Below are 27934 nucleotides of genomic sequence, written 5' to 3' on the forward strand. Positions count from 1 at the left end.
GCCCTTCCCGCGCAATTACAGGGAGGCCGCGCCTCCCGCTCCGTTCCCAGAGCGAGCCGCGTTCGTTATTTTCCGGCGGGCCCTGACGTCACATTACATTGCCGCCCCATCCTTTGCGGGAGGCGTTCCCACTCTCGACCCCGCCTCCGATCCACCATTGAGGGAGCGCGAGGGGCGTCCTGACGTCACCCAATCCGGTGCGGTGTTTTGTCTGGTTTGGGAAAAAAAAAAGTGGGGGGTGTTGGCGCCTTCCCTCCTCTCTCCCCCCTCCCCTCTGCAGGAACCCGAGGAAGACAAGAGACCGAGGTTTCCCCGCCGCCAAATGGAGGCGCAGAAAGAGAACATGCCGCGACGAGACCGCACCGAGGAGGAGAACGCGGAAGCCAGCGAGGCCTCGGTGAGTGTCCCTTCGCGGCTGCGCAGCTTTGCCATCGGGCTAGCTAGTCGTTTGGTGCCCAGAGAACCAACCGTCCCGGCTGGAAAGCTCCTTCCGTCATCGGTCGAAGGGCTTGGAGCTCCGCCCTCGGCGAAGGAGGGGCAAGCGGCGCGAGAGGCTGAAAGCCATTGGACCGCGGCGGGAAAGAGCTCGTGCTTCTCAGTGAATCGGGGTCTCCCGCGGAGTCCTCTCTCTGCGATCGATTGCACGAGAAAGAGAGAGAGAGAGAGAGAGCCCGGCGGCCCTGGGCCTTTGAAGAAGCCTTGCGCTTATAAAGGGTTTTTTTTTTGGGGGGGGGGGTAGTCCATTGAGTTTCGTCTTTCCAGTTGGGTTTTGCATTTAACCAAGATGGATCACTGCCCAAAGGAGCAATCATTGCTAAAACAATTAAACCCAACCCCGTGACACTTCCAGAGGGGGGTAGGGGTGGGTAGTGTTACTAATTAAAAGGTGAAATCATGTTTTACGTCTTTATTATTATTATTTTTAAATAGCATGGGCAAACAAGATGACAATGCCTTGCTTGGATTGTTAGTAAAAACGACCGTGAGGCAAGCTGTTTGTGTTACCTGGAAATATCCAAGAAACATTGCAGCGCTCCGGGGTTGCAGGTAGTTTCACCACTATTGGTACTGGAATGTACACTGCTCAAAAAAATAAAGGGAACACAAGCAGAAGACATCCGAGATCTGAATGAATGAAATAGCCGTATTAAATACTTTGTTTGTTACATGTAGTAGTTTTGTGTTCCCTTTAGTTGTTTGAGCAGTGTATAAACTACTGTATGTAAAGAACAAAGTATTTAATAAGGCTATTTCATTCATTCAGATCTCGGATGTCTTCTGCTTGTGTTCCCTTTATTTTTTTGAGCAGTATATTTTGCTTAGTGACGTATATAACATAGCAATTGCAGTCCTGGCAATCCCAGTTGCAGTTGTAAATCCAGATGCATGGGCCGTTAAGTGGGAAATAGCAATAGTACTTAGACTTATATGTTGCTTCACAGTGCTTTACAGCCTTATGCGGTTTTAGAGCCACATATTGCCCCCAACAGCCTGGGTCCTCATTTTACCAACTATGGAAGGCTGAGTCAACCTTGAGCCGCTCAGGATTGAACTCCTGGCAGTGGAATGCAGAGTTAGCCTGCAGTACTGCATTCTAACCACTGTATCACTACGGCTCTGGTGGGAGTCCCAGGTAAGGGCTGTAGGGGAGGCCCAGTACAGCCCGCACATGAATGAGGGGTGTGCTGCAGTGTGGAGCAAGTTTAGGAAGGCCAGGGAAAGAGGAGGTATGTGTGAAAGTGCATTGAGGCTAGGGAAGGAATATAGGGGCTTGGTGCACCACATCTCTGGCTGTAAGAAGCTCCAAGAAGCTGCAGCATGAAACCACAGGTGTTCCTGGAAGCTTCAACCAACCTTGCAGCACAGCAGAAAGCCATTTTACCTTAGGAAGCACAAAGGGGCTTCTTGGTGTGCCACAGCTGTGGGGCTGCAAGAAGTTCCTAAGATGCAGTGCAATATGAACTCCATCCCCAACCTAGCTCATCAGCACAGGGTAAAGGGGTTTCTTGCTAGTCTGGAAAGTCACAATTAGCTCAGCCCTGTCCAGCTGCAGTCACTCTTGCTTCACCATACTCCATTCTACTCAAGGCCATCTTGGATTTTAGAAAAGGATACGTCTGCCTCTGTACATTCTTATTTTTCTACCCTTGAAAAACCCTTCATGCTTTTCCATTGGTATTCCAATGCATCCTCAGGCTTATTGGCTCCTCTCACCATTGAATTGTTTTTCAATGGAGCTAAGACCGGCCTTTACCCAATCCACAAGCATACAGTGGTTTACTTTCTTCAAATTCATACTTGAGAAAATGTTTTCATAAGTGTCTAACTTTTAAATTATATCAACCATATTTGCCTATTCTTAACTGTTGGCCATTAAAATGCATCAGGGTGTTCTACTATAGTTTCCACAATTTCCTTTGCTGGTATTTATCTGATGACTTTAAGTTTAAAAAGATAAAGGTTTCCCCTGCCCAGTTGTGTCCAATTCTAGGGGGTGGTGCTTATCTCCATTTCCTAGCCAAAGGAGCCAGTGTTGTCAGAAAATGCTTCTGTGGTCATATGGCCAGCATGATTATATGCCAAGGCACACAGAATGATGTTGCCTTCCCATCAAAGTGGTACTTATTTATCCACTTGCATTTGCATTCTTTTGAACTGCTAGGTTGGCAAGACCTGGGGCAAGAACAGGAGCTCACCCCATCACGCAGTACCTGGGTCTCAAACAGCCAACCTTCTGGTCAACAAGGCTTTAAGCTTACCTATCTTCAAAAAAAATATATAAGAACCTGTAAAAAATACTGTAAAGAAGGAATGTAGCAAGTTAAACACATGCCTATTGTATGTTATTCCCAATTCTAAAATTTAAAATAAAATAGTATTGTCTTTGGGCCTGTTCTGAAATGTTGCTAAATTCCTTAAGTGGGAGTTATGCTCATCTACATGGTGCCATGTTGATGACCAAGTAGGAAATTTGACTAATTGATGGGCCATAAACAAGATTAGGCTCACATAACAATTACAATAACAGATTCCCTTCTTTAAAAGAATGCATTTCAAAATCTGGATGTTAGAAGTGAATAAATTACACCTCTCAGTATATGTAAGGGCTTTTTCAATATAATACTATGATCAGTCCTGCCTTTGGACAATTATCCAATGTCATTGTTTCTAGATAATGTTGAATAAGATTATTATTAAAACTTTTGAAGATAAAGACAATTATAACGTATCACAACTTTTTTTCTCATCATACAGACTTTTTGTCAGAGTAAGCAGTGCTGCAAATTTGATCTTCAAGAAGAAAATAATACAAAATCTAATTCAAGTGATTTCAGCGATCCAATCTACAAAGAGATTTCTCTGACAAATGGTTACATCAATAGAATGACTAGAGATGAGCTGAGAGCTAAACTTGCTGAATTCAGACTTGACACCAGGTAACTGTGTGTGAGTGCATACATTTTCTAATGTGTTTCTTACTACATATGTAAAGGTAGAATTAATAAAGTCACCTTTTGTGGATCTTGTGTTTGAAGACAGGCCTATTCGTTTTATATGTACATACAGTACAATATTTAGTTTTAATAATTTGACATCATCCTAAGAATCCACTTGGACTTAGGCAAGGAATAAATTGCATACCTAAATTAAAGTTGGAACAAGAAGAAGATTTTAAAAAGTACTTTGCAGTTGGTGGTAGTTTAGTGATAGAATGTAGGCTTCACACACAAATTAACCCAGGTGTTATTCTTGGCATTTTCAGGTAGAGCTGAAAGAAACTCTTGATTGGCCACCTAGACTTCCCTCTCAACTATAATTGACATTACTGGGGTTAGGTCTGACTTTTAAGAAAATAGCTTCCTATGTCAGTTATGTAATAGCATCACAATTTTTTTATATATGATGTTTTTTTTAAATAGTGTACATGAAAGTGTTCCTTCTGTTCTCTGCCCTAGAGACCATTTAGTTCATCTGAAATCAGGGGTGAAATGCTCCCGGTTCGGACCGGATCGGCCAATCCGGTAGCTGGTGGTTTGGAGAACTGGTAGCAAAAATCCCTGCCCCCCTCCCCGCCCCTGCCCATGCCCACCTGGTCGCCCACCTGCTGCTTCTTTTAAAAAATGCTTTTAAAAGGTAAAAAAAAAGCTCTGACGATCCCAGCTGAGCTGCGCAATCGTCAGAGCCTTTTTCTTTAACTTTTAAAAGCATTTTTTTTTACAACCTATTTGGCCGGATAGGTTGTAAAGAAATGCTTTTAAAAGTAAAAAAAAAAGATTGCGCGCCACAGCTGATCACATACACACACACCAGTGTGCTGTTCTACTTATCCCATGGCTCCTTTTGGCGTGAGTGGTGTGCACTGCACATGCGCAGCCAGCAAACTGGTAATAAACCAGTTCAGATTTCACCACTGTCTGAAATGTAAATGAAAGGATTACTTATTTGTGCAGAAATAACTTCATGTCATTGCAAACAACTTAAGTAAAAACTGGAATACATTTTGTCTAAAAATAATCTCTTAAATTTCTTAAAAGCATAGGGAATTTTATAATCCTGACGAATGTTTCTGTTCATGTTTTATCTCTCAATGGAGAATTACACAGTAGGAGCAACTTCCTTTTGAGGCTAGTTTGGTGCAAAGAGATCAGAGTAGGTAATTCTTGTCATTTCTGTTGGAGGAAGTTATTAAAAACAAGACTGGCATTTTCATGGAGAGATAATGTCCAAATGGATTAGGAGATGCTACATTTCTGTTCTAATTCAACAGTATACTAAAATATCCTAGAAGTAAACACTATTTTTTTTAACAGAGGAGTAAAAGACGTATTAAAGAAGAGGCTGAAAAATTACTATAAGAAAGAAAAATTAATGCACAAGCAACCTCCAAATGCAGAAGACTACTACAATTATATCTGTGTTATTGACTTTGAAGCAACTTGTGAAGAAAAAAATCAGCCTGAATTTACACATGAAATAATCGAATTTCCTATTGTTTTACTAAATACTCAGACATTACAAATAGTAAGTATTCCTTCCTACTTGATTACTGGACAGTTTAATAAATTCATGAAAAACTGAGTTTTGCATTTTGAAAATAGATAGTGAATCAAAGGTATTATGTTGCCCTGTGTGCAGTCTGATCAACAAATTAGGCAGCTTACGACTCTGGCATAATATTTTTTAGATCTTAAATTATATCCATAAGAAAATAATTACTGATATATGTTTGCTGCTTAATGTACAGGCATTTTGTGCAAAAAAACAAAACACCTTCCCTTTTCTCTTGCTAAGTGGAACAAGCATAACAGAAGTAAATACATGGCTAGATTCCCCAAGTAGACAGTTTGGGAAAAGAAAAATGATTTTGGGTGAAAGACAACAAATAGTCCAAATGCCCTTCTTTGCTACTCTTCTGCTCTAAATGATGCCATCCTGATCCTTCAATTCATTTTTAAAATGTTGAGTCTAATGTTCTGCAGGTAATTAACACTGATCCAGTTGCATATCATGCTAAGCCATAATAGCTTAGCATAAATATGCATGCTCATTAGTTTTCTTCTATGGAGCGTGGCTAGCAAGTTACCCATCATTTGTTTGTTTAGAATTAATCATGCCATTTCAATATGGGCTACATTCCTAGCAGAATTAATGGAAAAAAATAGGAAAGGCGTATGGAGTGGCTTATGGCTATGTTCTCCAATTTGTTTTGGTTGGAAAGAACCTAGTCTGCATCCTGTATTCACACATCATGCGATAATTTAAAAAAAGGCATCAATAGGTGGTTCACTGGCTATGCTGGTTTGAGTAAGGAATAATCCATTGTGGGTATGACGTGGAATCACAGGTGTATTCCTGTGATATCAGATGGGGCTTTCTGTATTTTTTGGTTATCTTCTCATAGCTGTCCAGATACAGTGCCCCAGGGGTAGGTTCTACTTACCTTTACTACCAGTTCGCAATAGGGCTGCGCGTTTGCGCTCTCTTCGCTCGTGCACATGCACACTCTTCTACACAAGTGCAGAAGCTTCTGTGCATGCACAGAAGCATTTTCATGACATCAGGGTCAGTGGGCGGAGTCTCCCACCGGTTTTACTACCGGTTCTATAGAACCGGTGCGAACCGGGGGCAACCCACCACTACAGTGCCCCTAATATACTTGTGTGTAATGACTGTATATCATTCTTTATGGCTATTCTGTGTTACAACTCTTGGTACTCTTTGTGAACCTGAACCTGAAGTGGGAGTTGTAAGAAAGCCTCTAACCATGGCAGCAGGAACAGCAAAATATCCCACCTAAAGCATAAGTATGATACTGCAGTACTTTTTGCTAAGGTTCAACTAATCATCATCATCATCATCATCTCTTTTATTAAACGTGGAACTCAGTCAACTAAACATTTAAAAATGTATCACAAATATCATTGACTAGCGCTGATGGTTGATATGGGTTGCTGCCAGCATCCTAGGTATTATAACAACAACAATAACAACAGCTATTATTAATTAAACATGAGGTCAACTGAGTTATTATTCTATTCTGTTATTCATTAAACATGAAACTCGGTCAACTGAGTTGTTATATTGTTATGTTTGACTGATTGTTATTCCTTTGGATTAATGAGCTATGTAAGGAGCAGGTTTTCTGTGTTTTGTATCATCATGAAATGCCCTATGTTTAACTTCAATTTTTCAGGAAGACACTTTCCAGCAATATGTGAAACCAGAGATTAATCCTCAACTCTCAGATTTCTGCATTAATTTGACAGGAATCTCTCAGGTAAATATTCTGTCACACATTACACTCATAAAGAAAAACCTTTTTAAAAAATAAAGATTTAGACATTAGATGTATTCCTAATACCTGACTGCAAGCACAGCATGTAAATGAGTGCTCAGATCTAAGTTTAACAACTGCAGTGATTCACTTAACTCTGATAAAAAGGTTATAAAATGGGGCAAACTCACTTAGCAACTGTCTCAGCAACAGAAATTTTGGGCTCAAGTGTGGTCATAAACCAAGGACTACCTGTAATTCTTATGAGAGTTCTACATCGATGAAATCCGCTTTATTGCTTCCTTAGTGCCAGTTGCAGGAATAATGCAAAGACTGCGTGGGGTCCTCAAACTAGTTACATTCTTAGTAGCTCAATAAATTACAAACTGAGTTTTGTACAGCACCAGAAAAATATACATTTATAAATGTTGGTTTGTAATGGTTTGTTAGGTATTGAATCTGATATGGAGCAGTATACATTTTAGATGCTTTTGAGATACAGACATTTAATGTTGATGTTAACTTGCTACTGCTAGTTCTTTTCTTATACATTACAGTTAGGCTCCGAGGAACAAAAAAAGGTTTTTCTACCATAAATTCTGTCTTTCTTCCAGTTTTCCAAGCTGAGAAGGGGTGGAAGAAGAGGGAAATAAAAGAACAACCAGAAAGATAGGGTGCTTGACAGGCTGCAGGATTTTTGAAAATGCAATTTGTGAGAGTTGGATCCAGGACATCCCTCCCTTCCCTCCTGCCCCTTCCCTGCCACCAGCCATTAAAGAATATTAGATATATGAGGCAGATACTTCAGTAGTTATAAAGAAGTTTTTCACTGAATGTAATAAGAATGAATATAGGATATTTTATTGCATTAATAGTTATTGTAGAAAACAAAAAAGGGTGTAGTAGATTTTTAATAATATGACTTGACAGAAGCCCTGTTTATATTCTCACATTATATAATTAATACTTGAATTTCTTAATATACAGTAATTGTATTTTCATTCATAATATTTCTAGGAACTGGTAGAGAAAGCTGATGAATTCCCAAAAGTTCTGCAACGTGTTGTAGACTGGATGAAACAGAAAGAACTAGGAAGCAAATACAGCTATTCCATATTAACAGATGGGTATGTGTTGGGGAGAGGTACATATATGTTTAGTTGGTGAAACATATTTATTTTTTAATTACAACCATTAAATTATGTCAGTGTTCTTAAACCAATCTTTAGCTTTGAAAGGATTGTATTTCTGGAGTTGTTCAGTTTGGTTGTATTTGCAGCAATAAACTAAATAGGATGCTGTGATTGGAATGTCAGAATACCTTGGATCTTTACCCTGCTTGCTGCACATAATTAGAAATATTTTCTGTTCTGAAAAGCAAATTTACTTTGATTAAAATTCAGAGCCTAGTAGATTACAACTTTTTGAATTCAAGAAAAGTAATCTGCATAGGTAACATTCATACATGAGCATTGAAGTCAGCTGTTTTATTCAGTGCCTATACATGAGCAGGGGATTATAAATATGCTAATTTTCTTTGACAGATAGCTGAAGAATGACATTTATAGAACCTTACAAGGGAGTACATTCATATATCTGTTGATTATTTAATATTTGAGCCATATATTTTACATTTTGATAAGTATCATGCGTAACATAAGACAATAATAAACAACGAAATTACAGTACAATTGTACAAGTTAATGAATTATAAAACTAATGAAAAATATGATCAATAAAATGTCAAAAAACAAATCAACAGCATGGAATAAGACAATATTTCCATGAGAAAATGTAGGCAGATAAAATTCTTAGTGCATATTTGGGCCACTGAAAGAAGAATTTAACAATAGGTGTTGCCAGAAATAATGCTGGTGGTCTATTTAAGATTCAGGGACTCTCAAAAAAAGATTTACAAGTTGTCTCAGAAAAATTGGGGAAATATTAAAAAAATATCCAAATAATTTGCAAAAGAAGCTTAAAAGAACCTCCTGATGAAAAGCTAAATTGACATCCTTAAAATATTATGATTTATTTGTTTCTTTGTTTGCTTCTTTGTTTGTTAAAGGTCCTGGGATATGAGTAAATTTTTAAATATCCAGTGTCATATTAGTCGTCTGAAGTATCCTTCTTTTGCTAAGAAGTGGATTAATATCCGCAAATCCTATGGAAACTTCTACAAGGTTTGTTATCTGCTTGTTTCCTGAAGCATTCAGATTCTATTGAGAAAAGTAGAAATTCAGAAATCGGGTTATAATAATTGGCAAGTTAATGAATTTAACTATATGCTGTGGCTCGGACAGAAATGGCAAGTCTTTGGGGCTTGGCATGTCAAAAACTCAGAAAATACATAAATTCATTCTGCTGGCGTGTAATACATACATATTGGGGGGCGGAGAGAGAGAGAAACAATTCTCTATTCACCCACCCACCCCACATCCTGAGCATTGGCACTTGGCAGCAGTGCTAAGGCTGGGCCTGGAGTTGAGGTCTGACCTCAGCTTCAGACCTAACCTATGCTGTCACTGAAAAAGGCCACTTTGCACCATTCCCATTCCTCAGCTTCCAAAAATTGTGCTTTTGAAAGTAGTTTTTGGGTGTTGGTAAATTATGGCATAAATGCTGGTGTGTTACCCAAAACTTCGTAATGTGTCAGATTTGACATGCATGTTACAGGTTTATCATCACTGAGCTAGGAAAAGTACACTGCTCAAAAAAATAAAGGGAACACAAGCAGAAGACATCCGAGATCTGAATGAATGAAATAGCCGTATTAAATACTTTGTTCGTTACATACAGTAGTTTTGTGTTCCCTTTAGTTGTTTGAGCAGTGTATAAACTACTGTTTGTAAAGAACTAAGTATTTAATAAGTCTATTTCATTCATTCATATCTCGGATGTCTTCTGCTTGTGTTCCCTTTATTTTTTTGAGCAGTATATATAAAGTTTGGGCTAAAGATTGCCCCTACTGAGATATGTATGACAGGTAGGATATATATGGAGTTATACCGCCATTCATTAGCCCTTCTGCAAATTCTAAATGGTTTGGAAAAGAGATGCCTTTTTTATATAGTTTTGGAGCCATTTTAAGCAGGGAAATTCCATGTTGGTTTTAACGTTTGATTCCATGTTGGTTTTAACGTTTGATACTGATTTTTAATTGAAATGTTTTAAATTATGGGCCAAATTTCATTTAATTATTTTTAAAATTATTTTAACTTTTGTGTACAAATGTTTTTATTTTGGCTGTTCACCGCCCTGAGTCCGAAAGGAGAAGGGTGGTATACAAATCTAATAAAAGATAAAGATAAAGATAAAGAAATGGGTGCCTTAAGCATCCCTCCCATTCTGGTGATGTCCATAGTTCACTCCATGTAACTTCAAAATACAGACAATTCTCACTTACTGATCACAATTGGGACCGCAACTCCATCAATAAATAGTTATTAAGTGAAATGTCATGTGATTGTGTGGAACTTTTGATGTAAATTCCACTACAATTATTAAGTGAATCAAGTCTTAAGGACTTATGCAGTCCTTAAGATCCCAAATGGAAATTGCTTGACTGTAAGATGCTGTGACCATCGTAAATGGGCACTGGTTATGGACTGCTTGAATTGTGATCACATGACTTTGGGGACACTGCACTGGTCATAAATCTCCTTTTTCAATGATGTTATAACTTCAAAGTTGGTTAAGTGAGGACTATCTATATTGAAGAAGACAATGTAGAGTTTATGTAGGAGCACAAAAACTGCTTACCTCTGCTAGATACTGCATGTATAAAACTCAGAATCTGAATGTTGCCTTTTGTTGCCCATTCTTGATTTTTCTAGAACTGCAGCAACTGGAACAACAGATCTATAAACATTCTTTGGGGCAATGGGCATTATTTGACATGTGAGAACAAGTCCTAGGTGCTCTTATAACATGGGCACTTTGAAGGACGTGGCCTGTTGTAAAAGATCTCTTTGCTGAAGGAAAACTGGTTCTCTTGCTCTCCACCATCCTTCCCAGTATTTCCCTCCAGGATATGCTCTTAATTGTCCAGCTTTAACTTTTTTTTTGTCTTATTTGGTGCAAGTGGACATACTTTCATATAACTATAACTACCCATCATTTTTGTTTTCTAAGAATGCCTAAGTACCTGGGTTGGCACAGAGACATTCTCAGAAACAAAAATGCGAAATGGTTTGGTATGCCAAATATTGTCCTTTTATTCATTTAAATTAAATCAGTTTATTTTAAAATTACACTCCTTCATGTAGGAAATATGCTGGACTTCAGAGCATAGCTGGAATATGCAAGACCCCATTGCCATCTTACATTTACGTGGGCAGGGGTAGAATTTAGAACAGCTAGTAATGTAGACAGATCGATACTGCATTTTTATTTGGTCTGCATCTACTCAGGATAATTCAATTCATTTTCCAGGTTCCTAGATGCCAAACAAAGCTGTCAACCATGTTGGAAAAACTTGGGATGGACTATGATGGACGGCCTCACAGTGGGCTGGATGATTCCAAGAACATTGCAAGAATAGCCATTCGAATGCTTCAGGATGGATGTGAACTCCGTGTAAATGAGAGGCTGCACGGCGGGTATCTGCTAGCAGTCCCTTCCTCGACTCCAATAGAGGGCGCTCCAATCCCACAGATGCCGAGGTTTCGATAAATATTAGGAAGTGAGTTACCCTGCCTTCAGGCCCATATTCTTGCTATTCAAAAGCCATTTCAAAGAGTTTTTAAAAGCTATTCTATCCCCAATTTAACCCCTTGCAGAAATTTACAGGTCACAGAGCACCCACTGAAAGTCTCTCTTAATTTAGCACTCTAAATTTGTCACGCTAAGTTTCATTTTAGTTATCCAAGAAATTTATGCACTTATTAAATGGTTTTCTCTGAAGTAAAGTCAGACATTTGATCTGTACCATTTGTAAGTGTAACATTTGATCTGCGGATATAACAACACTAATAAGATGTTTAACATAGTTGAATACTACGGGGAATGCATCTTTGCTGATCTCTTCTTTTACTGTTTAATGTACCAGAAAGATCTATTTGATTTCATGTCACAGTGACCAAATTGTTTCCTGGTATGCGTTAGTTTATCTGGGTTTGGTAAATTCTTCACAAAGGGGATTTGTTTTTTTAAGTTTGATCTTCCTTACCCAGTTGATGGAAAATTCTAGTAGTAATACATTTTTTGATGTATATATTGATGTTCTAAGATTGTTGAGAGACCTATTGGGCCAATATTAGTTACCTTTTAGCCTCATTAAATTCTAATAGCAATTTAAGTATTTCATTATATTTCTATTGAAATAATAGAGTGTTTAACAAGGATTATTGTACTTTTCTCCTTCCATTCTCCTTCCTCCTTCTACAATAGCATGGTGTAACTTACTTTAATATCCTACCCCAGCATTGTTAAAAAAACAGAGAAGCAAATTATTTCTGTAATAAAGTAAGCTTTGGCATGGATTTTATGCCAGTATTTCATTCATATAATCAAAGAGAAACAAATCACTTCCCTGTAGATTATTATGCCAATCTTTGTTTTGACATTTCAACTTATTTTTGAAAGGTTTGCTTTAATAAATACAATTTATGTTTTTAATGTTCTGAACCATTACTTAGCATGGCACATTTTAATATTTATTGCACAACTGTTACAGATTTCTAACTTCAAATTGATTTGTTACATTTTGCCACTTTCCTGGGAATTCTGCACAAATTGTTGCCTAGAATGTTCTGAGGGAATGGATGACTGATTCAAGTCGATTATTGACTTCAGGTCTAAACAAGGATTCAAGCCCATCTTTAATCTATTATACCTCACAGTGGCTGTGTACAGTGTATAGTTTGGCACTGTATGCAGCACTGGTTTTCTCTTGAAAGCCCATTTTGTAAATATTCTGCTTTCTTGTAATCTGTCCAGAGCAAAAGTGAATAATGATTTGAAATTACACTTTCTGCTGCAGCCTGCAATCTTAATATTCTTTTCTATTTTAACACTTTAAATCATGTGTTCCTACATGTGTAAAATCTTTTCTACGTGTTTTGTTCATGGAATTGAGATGGTTTTGAAAGACTGGCTAGTTCACACCTTGTGATAAGTAAAAACAGGCTTGATCATTTTATGGACCAGTCAGTCCACATTGTTTATGATTCAGGTGAACCCAGACTTTTGGGTGAATCTACTAAAACTATGTCATATGTTGTATGAACACAGTTTAAGATTTTGTGCTAGGTCAACTTTTTTCCACTGCACAACTAGCCATTCATCTTCTGGACACTTTAAATATCAGCTTTTGGTATAAAAGTTTATGCTGTTTTGAATACAATTTGTATATTTTTACTTTAAAAAAAGGTTTCAATCCACTGTAATCATTTGTATTTCAAATTAATGTGTTATGTCTGTCCAATAAAGGTACTTTGTAATGTCATACCATAGCTCCTCTGCCCATTCAAAAATGGATTGTGGGAACAGATATAAATTTTAGCTGATTGTTGCAGCTGGAGTTAAGACAGTGGACAACACAGAAGGACCATTAGGGGCTGCATTAAGATCTCCTGGGTATGCATGTATGTTGGATAATGCTGCTGTGAGCCACAAGAAATAACTTATGAACATTTTAATTACCGATACATATTGCCAAGCAATCACAAATGGACATAATATGGAGATTTCTTCAATGCAGAAGTCCTACTTACTGATAAATTTTTGAATTAGTTAATTAATATGTTGCATGGCACACTGACCGACATTATCCAACCAAGCTTTGACCTAAATATTGCTGGATTAAAGAAAGATTAGTAACCTTAATCAAATTAAACAGTGATAAGTATGTTTTGAGAACATAGCCACTGAATACCCCAACCATTTATATGGATTTTTTTTTTCCACTGAATTTTTCCTTGTGGACTTTTTAGAAGCAATTGATTAGCCAATCTGGGAAGTAGATCAATCTTTGGACTGATTCAGCAGGATTTGTCTTCCTGTTTTTTTATAATCACCTTCAGAATTACATGACATTACATTCTTGAATGAAGGATATGGTATTACTGGATGGAAATGCCCAAAGGAGAACAAGTTGAGAAATTTCAAAGAATTCTGATATGGAAGGTCGGTAGAACAAGGCTAATAGATTGCAAATGGGATCAGCTAGTTGGGTATATTGTGGAAACATAGTTTTAAAAAAAAAGTTTGTTCAAGAACAGCCTTGCTTTATCTTTTCAATTTGTTACAACATCCTTATCTACGAACAGAATTCAGCCAAAGCTAAGTAAGTCCCAAAGCTAATTTCAGCAATAGAACTGTTAAGCATATATTTAAATCTCTCAGTGGAACCAGTGGATGAAAGATTTTAAAATTGGACTCAACTGTTAAAATATACTACAAACATTGAGCCAATGGGAAAAATGTTTACATCATATCTCTATCAGTTTTGTACTCTTTATATGCACTGATTGGATCTCCTTTAGATCCAGATGGGAATTTACCAGTATATCTGGTGTGCCTCTGGATTATTCGGTTTCAGGCCATTGTAAACAAGGCACTTAGCAACAGAACAACAACAAAAAATTCCAACCCAATAAAATAGTGCTTAAAAACAATATATTTTTAAAAGTAAAAATCATTTTAATATACTAAAAGGAAAACAACAGGCAATGTAAAATATCTAATTCTGGTTAATTGCTCACATATAAATCTCTGGCACATCTTCAGTTGCTTTCTGAAAAAGGACAACATGGGGAGAGGCTAGGCAAACTTCCCTTGGGAAAGAATTCCATAATTGGTGAGCTACCACTGAGAAGGCCGCGTCTGGTCATTAAACTCAAGCCATCAATGGGAAAGCAAATAATGCCTCTGCTCTGGATATAGATGCACACATTGGGGTGATGCTATGCGGGAGTAGTAGAAGTAATACTTCTAGTCATTAGGACTTTATAATCCCAAAGCAGCAACCACCACAAATATGTTGACTAAGGGATGAAATGCTCCCGGTTCGGACCGGATCACCTGATTTGGTAGCGATGGCAGTGGGTGGTTCAGAGAACCGGTAGCAAAAATCCCTCCCCCCCCCCATGCCCAGCTGAGTCACGTGATCATCAGAGGCTTTTTAAAATTATTTTTAAAAGCATTTTTTTACAACCTCTTCGGCCAAAGAGGTTGTAGAAAAAATGGTTTTAAAAGTTTAAAAAAAAAGTTGGCCATGCCCACTCAGGCACATTACCCCCCCCAACCAAGCCACGCCCACAGAACTGGTAGTAATAAATTTTACATTTCACCACTGTGTTGACTGGATAATAATGGGAATTGTAAAGAAACTGACAGAGAGCTACATCAGAAAATAGTGTTGCGTAAATGAATAAAATGTCTTGGTTTATCAAGAAAGTTTGACATGAAATAAGATGGAACTCTGCCCGTATCTTATAGCCGTGGAGAAACTAAATGATACATTATTGAATGCACTTAAGATACAGATTAGATTCTTATTCAGTAGTCAATGACCTATATTCACCTTTCTTTCTAGAATTATATTATTTCAGGAATAAGTTGTGAAACTTAAGTATATCCCAAACCTATGCATTCTCGAGTGTAGGAAGGCATTATAATGTGTTGTCAGCAGTTCTGCTTGGGATTGTTGAAAAATTGCTTTTTAATAGCAATATATGCCCTTGTTCAAGGATATGGAAACAATAGGTTATGTGTTGCTCTCTTGTTTTTCCATCTACTGGGATTTACATAGAAAATGTTCTCACGCTTACACTGTATTTTGTTTTCCAGAAGAACATTTGGTTATGATATATTCTATCTCCTCTCAGACAAAATTAAATCTTTTGATGATAAAGTGGCCAGGATTTTGGGGTCAGCTGTGAGGATTTTGGCTTGTTTATCTTCATCATTCTGGGGCGTTTGTGGACTTAATGATCTGTGTTGGCCTTATTTGTAGGTGAAATAGTATGAGAACTGAATTGGCTGATTTGGTATTACCATTCGTTAGCTTTGTAATTAATATACTTAACTATCCAAGATATCTAGGAGGTAATATACTGATATCAAGTTAGGGAAATACTATATTAAGGTGTGTAATAATTTTTGTTTCAAACCAAACTTTGGTTTGACCCTTTGAAAATAAGAGTCCCTCATGTTCACCTTGGTCATGATCACTTCTTCATTAGAGTATTATAATAGCACTAGAAGGGTTACCCTTGAAGACTTCTAGGAAGCTACAGCTGGCCCACAATGCATCAGTGCAGGCAGTCATGGGCATGTTGTGGTATCCACATCTGTTCCTGCTGCTTCATGAACTGCACCCATTGCCAAGTGGTTTCCAGTGCAATTCAATATGCTGGATATAACTTATAAGCACTGCATGGCAGAGGAGCTGGTTATTTGAGGGACTGTCTCCATCTGTTTCTGCTTGTCCAGTGAAGTCAGCTGGAATTGGCACATTCCAAGTCTATCAGTTATGCAGTGTTATCTTGATGGATCTAGGAAGCAGGCCTTCTTGGTGATGGTTCCTGTCCTTTTTGATGATATCCCACTCCTGTGAGTTTTTTGTAGTCTGTTTAGATCCAACTGTTCTCCCAGGTCTTAGGTTAGGATGGTGATTGAACCCCTTTAGGTTTTTGTTTGTTTGTTTCTTTGATCTGTTTGCTATCTTCTGGCACATTTTTTTCCTGATATGTTTGGTTTTCTTTTTAATATTTTTATTTGTAAACTGCCCAGAGTTGCTGTGGAATTGGATGGCCTCAAAACTAAAATAATAATAAATAAATGAAAATTAAAGAAAGATATCAAAGGACTTAAGCATTTTCCACATGAAAAAAGGAGTTGTGGGCTCTCTAAAAGGTAAGGGGTATCTTGAGACTGAAAAATGAAGGCTAAAGGTAATTGAGCTATTTCTCTCTTCTCTTGTACAGTACTAGAGCAGCCCAATTAGTATTTGGTATCTCAAGCAGAACAATTGCTTGAGATACCAAAATCTCAGAAGGCTTTCTTTAGTGATTGGTGTAATAGACAGCCAGTTCCTCAATTGAGTAAGTCAATGTTTTTTAACATGTACACTTTAACATTAATTACCTAACAGATTCTGAAGAAAAACAGCACATCAACACAACAATGTTACAAAAGCAATGTCCACACTAGAGATCAGAATTTCTATTATCTTATTTTGTTTAACTCTGCTCAGTTAAGATTTCTGGAAACATTTTCAGAAATTTTAGTTGGCTCTGATAGAAGAATTGCCATTCTGTAATGGCAATTACAGATTGCCATTTTACATTTTACAAATTACATTGCCATCTTGATTGGCAAACTCTATTCACTGGCTGCATCACTGCCGAAGATCATTATAACATTTTTTTGCAAGAAGTCAAAAGAATCATCAAACTATACATACCGCTAATAACCCCCAAAACTAGGAAAAATAAATTACCCAGAACAATAAGGAAGCTTCAGACCAAAAAAAACCCCTCTTTGGTGCAAAAACAAAACTGGCTATGTAGCTAACTTCAAAAGTCGCTACAAAACCGTATGCTGACAGAATGCATAAAGGCAGAATGCATCAGTTATCATAGCAAACAAGGAAAACCTAATACTCACTAAATCCACCCGGACCTTCTACAATGTCATAAACAACAAACTTAAAGACTCAAGATCCATCCCACCACTAAAAGGACCAAACGGGAAAGACTGTAATGATGAAACTGTTAAGGCCAACCTCTTCAACACATTCTTCAGTTCAGTCTTTGTAAACAGCAATGGCTCATGCCTCTCATTTCCCAATCGTACCACAACTACTCACAACGATCTACTACATGTTGATTTCACAGAAGATGCCGTTGAAAAGACAGTACACAACCTAAAACCATCTCTATCGATTGGCCCTGATGGATTATGTGCCTACTTCCTAAAGAAGCTCTCAACCACCATAGCAGAACCATTTAGCATAATCTACGAAATATCTTTCAGAACCAGCTCCTTACCTAATTTATGGTCATTAGCCACGGTCATACCTATCTTCAAAAAGGGTGACCCCAGCCTAATTGATAATTACAGACCAATCTCATTATGTTGTGACACCTGCAAAATCATGGAATCAATCATAAACCAATCCATTACCCTCTATTTAGAGACTAACAACCTACTCTCTAACAAGCAATTTGGCTTTAGAAAAAAATTGTCCTGCAATCTGTAACTATTACACTGCAAAAACACATGGACTTCAAAACTCGACCAGGGTAAATCAATAGATGCAATTTATATAGACTTCTGTAAAGCCTACGATTCAGTGGTACATGACAAGCTACTTCTAAAACTAAAATCTAATGGCATTTCCAGATTCCTGCATAAGTGGATAGCTGTGTTCCTATCAAACAGGCAGCAAGTAGTCAAAATAGGGAACGCCTTACCTAACCCTGCACCTGTTAACAGTGGTGTCCCCCAAGGCAGCATTTTAGGACCCACACTCTATACTTTATATAAATGACCTTTCCGATCATATTATAAGCAACTGCATTCTCTTTGCAGATGATGTAAAACTATTCAACACCAGTGACAATGCTGCTACTCTACAAAAAGACCTTGACTATGTGTCAGAATGGTCAAACAATTGGCAACTCCAAATCTCAACCCACAAATGCTCTGTCTTACCCATTGGCAAAAAAAAAATTCAGAACACCAAATACAAGCTGGATGGATACGACCTAACAGATGACCCTCACTCTGTCAAAGACCTTGGAGTACTCATCTCGAATGATCTAAGTGCCAGAGCTCACTGTAACAGCATTGCTAAAAAACCATTAAGAGTTGTTAATCTTGCATAGTTTCTTCTCCGGTAATATTGAACTGAAAACCAGGGAATACAAAACTTTTGCCAGACCAATTCTTGAATACAGCTCATCTGTCTGGAACCCACACTGCATATCGGACATTAATACAATCGAACGAGTCCAGAGATATTTCACAAGAAGAGTCTTCCACTCCTCTGCTCGCAACAAAATACCTTATGCCACCAGACTTGAAATTTTGGGCTTAGACAATCAGCCTGACCTAAGCATAGTACATAAAATCATCTGCTACAATGTCCTACCAGCCAATGAATACTTCAGCTTCAACCAAAACAATACAAGAGCACACAATAGATACAAACTCATGGTAAACCGATTCAAACTAGACTGCAGAAAATATGACTTCAGTAACAGAGTTGTCAATGTCTGGAATGCACTACCTGACTCTGTGGTTTCTTCCCCAAATCCCCAAAACTTTAACCTTAGACTGTCTACTGTAGACCTCACCCAATTCCTAAGACATCTGTAAGGGGCATGCATAAGCGCACCAGCGTGCCTACCGTCCCTGTCCTAATGTTTTCTTTTTTGTATCCTTTTCATGTATTTATAATAATGTTTACACTTGTAGCTGTCATATAATACATGCTTGACTAAATAAATAAATAAAATGTTTGTTGTTGCTGAGGTCACACTCTTCCATTGCCCTCTACCAGTGAGCTAATGTAGGTCATGTGTTGTCACTTGCGGGGCAAGAAGGAAGAAAGACTTTTGGTTTAATCCAGTAGTGTTCTTTTGCATTTTAGACATCTTAAATTTACTGTGGGGCTGTTCCATGATGTACGCATGGTTCAGTTTCTAAATATAGTTCTGCATAATTTCTGGCAAAGTAAAATTATTCATCTTAATATGCTGTCAAACACTTTTTCCTTTTCCTTTGCTTATCTAACATACTTCAGTCTGCTTCCTCCCATTGTATCAGTTTCGGTTTGTTTCTACTGTATTGTTCAAGAGTTCTGATGAATTTTCCAAAGTGGAAAATATTCAAATTAATTTGTTCAAGAGAACATTTATCTCTGAGAAGTTACTATAATTAAATCATTCCGCTTACTCTTGAAGGCATCTGTTTCTAAGAAGATGCCCAAATATGAACTATGTTTTGCAATGTTGCAATACACTTTTCGTTACTAACGCCTCCACTTTCTTCACTTTATTAAAAAAAAAAATTTAAATTATACTTATGCTGTTAATAAAATCTTTATTTTATTTAAATAATTAAAAAACTAAAAAACTTTAAAAACTAAAAAAAAAATGAGGAAAAAAAAGACAATCTCACCCCCCAAAAAATACAAACTAAAAAAGAAGGAAAAAACCCTACCCTTATGAATACATTCGTATACCATGTTTTTCTGAAAATAAGACCTCCCCCAAAAATAAGCCCTCCCCTGAAATTAAGCCCTCCCCGAAAATATTTAATGGCATGCACAGCTGGCCCCGCCATTTCCTATGGTTAGGGTTAAGGAGACAGAGCTGGAAATCAGTTAAGACGGCAAGAGGAGTCCTGTCTTGTTCCATGGGCCCCAAAATAATAAGACCTCCCCTAAAATAAGGCCAAGCGCTTATTTCAGGGTTCAAAAAAATATAAGATAGGGTCTTATTTTCGGGGAAACACAGTAACATGATCATACAGTATTATACTACTGTATTCACTAGATATAAGGGTAGGGTTTTTTTCTTCTTTTTTAGTTTGTATTTTTCATTACAAAATATTGTAAAATATCACAAAATCTCTGCCATAGTAACACCCATTGCTGCATCCTCCTCATCCCCTTCCCTGAAAGATGTACCGGTATATCCTGCTCTTATTAAAAGCCAGGCACCTTCCAGCTAAACAGAATTGATCTGGGCATTGCCACCAAAATCTTAAAGAGGGACATTTTAGTGAAATGTGAAATATACATATTTATAATTTGAAAGTAGCTTCTAGTTCTTTATTAATGGAATTCTAAATCTTTTATATCATATCATTAATTAACATTTTAGGAAAGGGGGGGGGAATCAGGAGGCTGCACGAGACTCAATAGTTGGCCATTTCTGCTCATAAGAAACACTATTCCATACCTGCCTTCTGTTTTGCCTGACCTGAAAACTAGTTAAGAGAATGAAATCTGCTCATTCTTGGGAGCTGTGCCCATTCTGTTGCTTTCAGCTCTTAAGGCACAGAAAATCAGCAGATGAAATGAAGGGACACTTGAGTTTGAGGATTAGAGCCAGTAACCAGACTAACCCACCAGGGGGGAAAGTTTAATTTCTACAGATATATGGAGATTCTCAATCATCCAGGTCATGGTTGTCCTAATTTCTAGACTATCAGCTGCTTGGTTATTTGGAGATGACCCATATGGAAATGTCCATTTGAAGGGTGGATTTACCATTTTATTATATGGGCTTGAGTCTACTACCCTAAATCCACATTGCATGACTTTTCAACAGAATTTATGCTTACACATTTGCTTTTCTTATTAGCCACTTTTTCCTATTCTTGCACCCATGGTGTTTCATTCCTGGGACATTTTATTTGAGAACTGGATCTTGTAAAAGGAAAGATCAAAACATGCCTTATTAGTTTTGCCACCTGGAAAGTAATAAAAAGTCTTGTGGCACCGTAACTTATTTGTTAATGCATGAGCTCTCACGTATCACCACCTATTTCATCAGATGTGCAGGGTATAATCCTGAGAATCTGATACACATATATACACAACTCTAAGCATCTAGATACCTTTACGGCTTATGCATGTGTTTGCATACACACTTGTATGTTCATGCCTCTGAATGGGAGACTACAAAAATGCAGACGACAGCACCATTGAAGTATTCCAGATTTGTAGCTAGCTGTGCAGAAACAAGTCAAACCAGTTAGTCTGTCTCTTTGTCCACAATCCACAAGCCAGTTCTCTCCTGTTTGCTTTACAAGAAATGGCTTGAGGATGGCTTCAGCTTCCGGGTCCGCCTTTTGTGTGCATTCTCCTGAACGTTTGCTTTTCTCCTAGAGATATTTAAGGAGATTAGCTAAATGTTGATTTTATTTCCTACTGACAGAAGTGGTCCAACTAGGGCTCAGAAAAAACAGTAGATGGTCGATATTATCAGGGGTGTCAGAATGAGAGAGAGACTTGACTCACACAGTGCAGAAATTAAGGGAATTTCTGCTCCTCCTGCTCCTAGGATTTTCAAGTACACCTAAAATATCACTGAATGAATGAATGAATGAATGAATGAATGAATGATTTTCTCTAATTTTGAGAAATTACTTGAAGATTCACTCTCCTTTTACCCAGTCTCTAGCAGTTTGCAAAACTCTTATCACTAGATATGGTTTACAGAAGTTACTTGCTGCCCTCCTCACTTCATCATTTCTGCAATATTCTTTTCATGACTGATAAATTCTGAATACTGTAAAATTAAAGCAACAGCCTGAGTTGTTTCTAAAGAAATAATGTGAGGGACAGTTATTAAAGACAAATTGTAAAATCTCCTTTGAGTGGAGCTTAATCACTGTGGACTTCATGGACACATCCATGCCATTTTTCTGGCAGCAGAACAGACAATACTAGTTGGCTATTATCCTTATTCATGGATGTGTTTTCAATTTAGCAATCTAGCACAGTGATGGCGAACCTATGGCACACATGCCAGAGATGGCACACAGAGCCCACTCTGTGGGCACACACTCCATCACCAGCTGCTCTTCCGGATTTCGTCATGCGCATGTGCACTGGCCAGCTAGTCTTCGCTACTTCTAATTCAATTAATAGGCCCTTTTTCATTTCCTTACACTAGCAATAATAGGGAGGGCATTTTAGGACCTTATGTGTACAAGAAGACGTGCCTGAATATAATTTAGACTTCAGTATTAATCAGCTTTCTAACTGACCGATGCTACAAGCTCTGAGATAACAGGCCTCAGCGCGGCGGACAGCTGAACCTCCCAGTTCTGGCATGCACATGCACATGACGGAACCCGGAAGAGCAGCTGGCCACCACGTGCATGCGCACTGGCCAGCTGCTCTCTTCCAGGTTTCAGCACTCAGTGCCGAAAAGGTTAGCCATCACTGATCTAGCATGTAGCCTTAGAATTCTCTTCACTAACAAGACCCAGTATTATCCTGAATCCACTGGAGCCTACTACCTAAAAATTGATTTTTTAAAAAAAAAATGGCAAAAAATTAAAAAAGGAAATATTTACTGTGTTGATATCAGCAAATATTAATAACTCACCTTGGTACAAAAAATGGATTCAATATTAGGAAACTGAAACTCATTGCTGTACTTGAAGATGACAATTGATACAGAGAAGATAGGATAAAGGTATTTTAAAAATTAAAATACGTTTTCTAATACTGGACAGAAATAGTAATGTGAAAGCAAGCGGATGTATCAAAGTATTTATTCATTGTAATATGAGTTTATTGAGATTATTTTAATTCATGGTTTAAAGGGAAAGCTGTAAAAAGACGGAAGACTTCACGTATAGTTCGAACAGCTAATAACATGAACAATATAATGTGGCAATGAAATTAAATTATAAACACTAAATTGCAGGGCAGGTCTAAAGCCTTTTTTTGCTAATTACAGGAACATTTTTTATAATGCCACCCCACCCTTCTCTTTCCGGAATTTGCTTTCCAGTCTTTTATGAATTTGCTTGTCCACTGAGATGAACCTATTTCTTGATTTTATTTGTCCCTGATGTGCCCACCATGTAGACAAATCAGATCATATTATGTGGTCAATATTCTCATCTTGTTGACTCCCAGCTTGTAGAAAATGAAAGACTTCTCCAAAAAACAGGTATTCTACAAAGTGTAAGGATTTTAGAAGGCAACAAAATATTCACTGAAACAAAGGCACTGAGCAGAAGTACGTCTGGACTTATTTTTTTTACTAATGTCTTCAGTATTATGCTTCATACTTCCTGTTGAACTCCACCTGTTTGATGAACATTATAGGCTGTGCTTCCAAGACCAGTGACATCGTCTTTGTAGCTCGCAAGGAGCCCAGTTCAATAACTGCAGTCTCTGGAGTGCCACATAAACTTTCAGAAAGAGATTGGATTCTTATGGAAAAATCTACCAACATTCCAGAGGAAAGCCTAACAGTTTAATTGTTCAAGCCCCAAAATGATTAAGCAGTGGTCTAATAAGCGAGTCTGAACTCTGCTTTTTTTTTTTTTTTTTTTTTTTGCAAATTTTTAAGATCCACTGTCAGTGGTGCCAAGTCAATATTTCTACAGTACATTTACAAGAATGACATCCAATGACCAGCCAGATTAAATAAGCTCTTGCAAGGATTCTGCTCATTCTGGGATGCGTGCAAGCATTAAAACACTGGGAAGAATGCCAGATCTTCATACCTCATGGGAACTGTGACAGTCCCTTTGTTTCCCTTTCTTAGTACAGGATACACCTCCTTTCAATCCACCAAGCTAGGTTACCCCTCCCTCCTTATCAACTGATATTCTAACAGTAAAGCTGCAAATAGGTGGAGCATATGGAGGCCAAAGCAGCTGGACTGACAGTTCACTTCAGAAGATTTCATTAGCTTTCATTAGAAGATACTGTGCAGAGGATGAAGACACTATATTACTCAGTCTATGAGGAACCAGGTTCAAGTTCCATTTTACCATGAAAGTCACTAGGCAACTTTGGGGTAATCACAATTTCTCAAGCTAATCAATGTTAGTTATTCAGGTAGTCCTTGACTTACAACCACAATTGAGCCCAACATTTTTGTTGTGAAGTGAGACACTTGTTAAGTGAGTTTTACCACATTTTACGTTCTTTCTTGCCACAGCTGTTAAGTGAATCACTGCAGTTAATAAGTTAGTAACACAGTTGTTAAGTGAATCTGGCTTCCCCATTGACTTTGCTTTGTCAGAAGTCACAAAAGGTGATCACATGACCCTGGGACACAGCAACAGTCATAAATATGAACCAGTTGCCAGGCATCTGAATTTTGATCACCTGATCATGGGGATGCTACAAAGGTCGTAAGTGTGAAAAATGGTCAAAAGGCACTTTTTTCAGTGGTGGTGTAACTTTGAACAGTCACTAAATGAACTGTTGTAAGTTGAGGACTACCTGTACTGGAAATATAATTAGTAAAATACACACATATGCACACGTTTGCTGCCCCACACTTATAGATAGGAAAGACTTGAAATAATACATAACTAAAATAAAACTGGACCACTTGAACTGGTTGCTACAGAAAAGCTGCTAGAAATAATTTCCCAGTATTGAACTCCTGTATTGGATGCAAATCTGTAGAAATTCTTAGGGACTTTCTCTATTTGTATTTAACCATGGCACAAATGTGTCTTGACTACAGTGTCCTTATAATGTCTTCATCTCAACTCCAGCTTATAAAATAGATTTAAATTGTTCTTAGCTGTACTAATGTTAAAGTAATGTTTTCCCCCTTAAGCCAACAACATCCAGTGATAGTCAGAAAACAGGCAAAATCTGTTACACTTTATCATCAGAGGTGATGTCAGATGGATGGGTGGGTCAGGTGGGATCAGAGGAGCATCTATTGGCTGTTACAGAACAATGTGATCATGCTCTCCTTCTCCAATGAGATTTTATTCCATTTGGCTTTTATCTCCCTAAAGAGCTGGATACAACAACCCAGGCAGTGGTCCTGTAGATTTGTACAAGAGCAGTAAAGGGTTTTTTTTAATTGAAGCTTTCCTATAGCAACCTAGCTCTACCTGTTCGTAAGCAAGTTCAATATGGCATATGGATGTAGCCATTTTTATATCATCCAGGCATGGGCTGATGAAAGCAATATCCAGCATTTCTTTTAAGTGGGAGATGTCAATCAGAATTATACAATAGCACTACAATTTTCAGCTGATAATACTGCACACATGCTTTAACTCTATAGTCCTTCTGGTAAAGCACAAGGCTGTAATAAAAGAATAGTAGACTAATGGAATCACTTCTCACTCAGTATCGCCTGAACAGAACTCAGAAGAACCTGGCAGTTATCATCTTCTGCCATACCAAAAAAAAAAAAAAAAAAAGGGAAAAAAGTTTAAAGAAATGTGTGGTTTACAAGCAGCTTCCCTTATGACTGATTTTATTTGCCCTTTTGAACTTTCTCCAGTCTGAGCTGTAACAGAATGTGTTGACATTGAAGACACAGGAAAATGAATAAGAGATGACAAATTGAATTCTGCAACAGATTTGCCCCAGTCCTGCAACAGTCCTGCAACAGATTCGCCCCAGTCTGTAGATCCACGACTGGCTGTTGATGTGCTATGCAGAGGGTAGCAGAGATGAAGGAACCAGCCAACCACTTTGCCAGCAGGTGCATAATCAGAACAGAGTGATTTACCTAGAGATGAGATTGGGATTAATAGCAGGAGCAGCTCATTTCATGCCAACAGAGTTTTCTGATAACCCAAGGATGTTGCCTTTAAATATCCTTAATTGGGAGGCGGTTTGGGGAAAGCTGAAGACTTGTTTTCGTTCTGATATCTTTGAGTTTTCTAATTTTCATTCCCTTCTATTACTATACGGGAAATGCTCTACAGCTGTATTTTATCCAACTCACATCTTTAGCTTTAACTTCCTGTAAAGTTCCTGTAAACTCATGGAAAGTTTAATAGGCGATTCTTTCATAATTTATGGGAACTTCATAGCCCTTCAGTTTCTTGGATGTCAGAATCCCATTTCCTAATATAGGCACAGAGGATGGGCATGGTTGCACAGAGGCAAGGTCTACAAACTTTTCTGCAACTTGCATAGAGGCAAGGTCCTCAAAACGTTTTCTTTGTTTATATGGGTCCTATGTGGCTAAGATGCAAAGATTTTCACAAAAATGTATTTAGATAAAACTGCAACATATATCAAGTTGACATATGGTTAGACATAAATTATGCTAAGCTATTTGAACCAAAAGAGGAATTTGCAAAACTTGCTTTTTAACTTCACAGTCAATGACTTCAAATTCTTCTTCAGTGCCATCAGATGGAGAAAACTCAGTTCCATAGAACAAAGTAGTAGCAGCAAACCAGGAAATTAGAAACGGAAGCTGAATTGCTATTGACAATGCAGATCTAATACTCCTGTACTAGAGATACAGTATTGAATTTATTACAACTTCCCTTTGACCATCTGATTAATTTTCCTGATCCAAGGTGATAACAATGTAAGTTTTATATAGTTTTCTAAAAATCAACTTCCTGGCAATGGAGAGAGCACTTTTTCCCCTCCAATTATATACTTGAATAGTGACTTTGCCCATATGTGCCTAACTAACTTAAACAGTTAATGAGGATCACATTTGCAAGGCCAGTTATATATACAAGGACCATCATCGTAGTGGGGTTAACCTCCAAGCATTCACCAAATATAAAGGGAGAATTTTATGCCCACTAACCACTTTGAATCTACCCTCCTGCGAGAATTCATTATTAGTGACCCGACTCCAAAATCTAGGCCACAAAAATTAAGGTGACCACAAGATGGCAGCAAACATAGTTTTCCATATATCTTTATTACCATCTAGTGGCTGTCTAGATTTTTGCAACCTTATTAGGAATAAAACACTGTGTTTTCATCTCAAGTCAAGGCTAGTAGTGCTCTTGGTTATTTGGGTATTTACTGGAATAGAGGAGGAATAAAGATAAACATGTGTAAGAATTATGATCTCTGTCACTCCTTTGTAGCTATTCCATCCCATTCCCGTACTACCTGAGCATTTTCTCATAGCAAATGTTTTTTTGCTTCTTCCCAGACTCTGCAACCTCAAAAACTGTCTCAGTACAGCCTACAATTGTCCTCACACAGAAGAAAACTTGGACTGAGGCACCCAACTCTCCCTTGCCCTGACCAATAAGGAAGTACAAGAAATGGGTCCCTCCTGGCCTCATCCTGTGTCTGCTTTTGGAGCTAGGAAGGATGGGAGTCCATAAGCGGAGCTTTGATAGAAATCTGGCTAATGAAAAAACCATTTGCACACAATCTCACAATCATCAAAAACCTCACTTTTAAGACTTTGGACTCAGCTGCCAAAAGTTATGTATTTTTATGCATTACAGAATTTTGAATCTGCCAACATCTTTCTCTTTATTTATTTATTTATTTTTCAAATTTATATTTAACACTTTTTTAAAAAAATGTTTTTAATAGCTTTGTTATTGTTCTTTTAATTTTGGGGCCAAACATAAATTGGTTTTAATGTTTGTATTTATGTTTTTACTTTGGCTGTATACCTCCCTGAGTCCTTCGGGAGAAGGGCGGTATATAAATTTGAAAAATAAATAAATAAACATCTTTCTCTTAATGCA

At 37.7% G+C, this 27934-nt stretch overlaps 1 protein-coding gene across 2 annotated transcripts; it reads left to right on the forward strand.

Annotated features, from left to right (window-relative positions):
* ERI1 (exoribonuclease 1) lies at nucleotides 1-27934 on the forward strand. 2 transcript variants are annotated; one of them, XM_034410858.3, is made up of 8 exons: nucleotides 30-397; nucleotides 3256-3437; nucleotides 4812-5022; nucleotides 6695-6778; nucleotides 7793-7902; nucleotides 8844-8958; nucleotides 11210-11459; nucleotides 27382-27934. In XM_034410858.3, exons 1-7 carry the CDS (start codon nucleotides 323-325, stop codon nucleotides 11447-11449), a joined length of 1017 nt encoding a protein of 338 aa, XP_034266749.1. In that variant the 5' UTR covers nucleotides 30-322; the 3' UTR covers nucleotides 11450-11459; nucleotides 27382-27934. The 2 variants fall into 2 exon arrangements, with proteins under 2 accessions (XP_034266748.1, XP_034266749.1); XM_034410857.2 differs by lacking the exon at nucleotides 27382-27934 and having other exon boundaries at nucleotides 1-397; nucleotides 11210-13223.

This window comes from Pantherophis guttatus, chromosome 2, assembly GCF_059756535.1.
Source record: "Pantherophis guttatus breed Tessera chromosome 2, ASM5975653v1, whole genome shotgun sequence".
Taxonomy (NCBI): Eukaryota; Metazoa; Chordata; class Lepidosauria; order Squamata; family Colubridae; genus Pantherophis; species Pantherophis guttatus.

Bases quoted from the DNA above. Each gene is read 5' to 3' on its own strand.
- ERI1 (XM_034410857.2), top strand. From the start codon at position 323: ATGGAGGCGCAGAAAGAGAACATGCCGCGACGAGACCGCACCGAGGAG. The intron at 3,438-4,811 runs GTAACTGTGTGT...TTTTTTTAACAG, and splicing joins GAATTCAGACTTGACACCAG to AGGAGTAAAAGACGTATTAA. The intron at 5,023-6,694 runs GTAAGTATTCCT...TCAATTTTTCAG, and splicing joins ATACTCAGACATTACAAATA to GAAGACACTTTCCAGCAATA.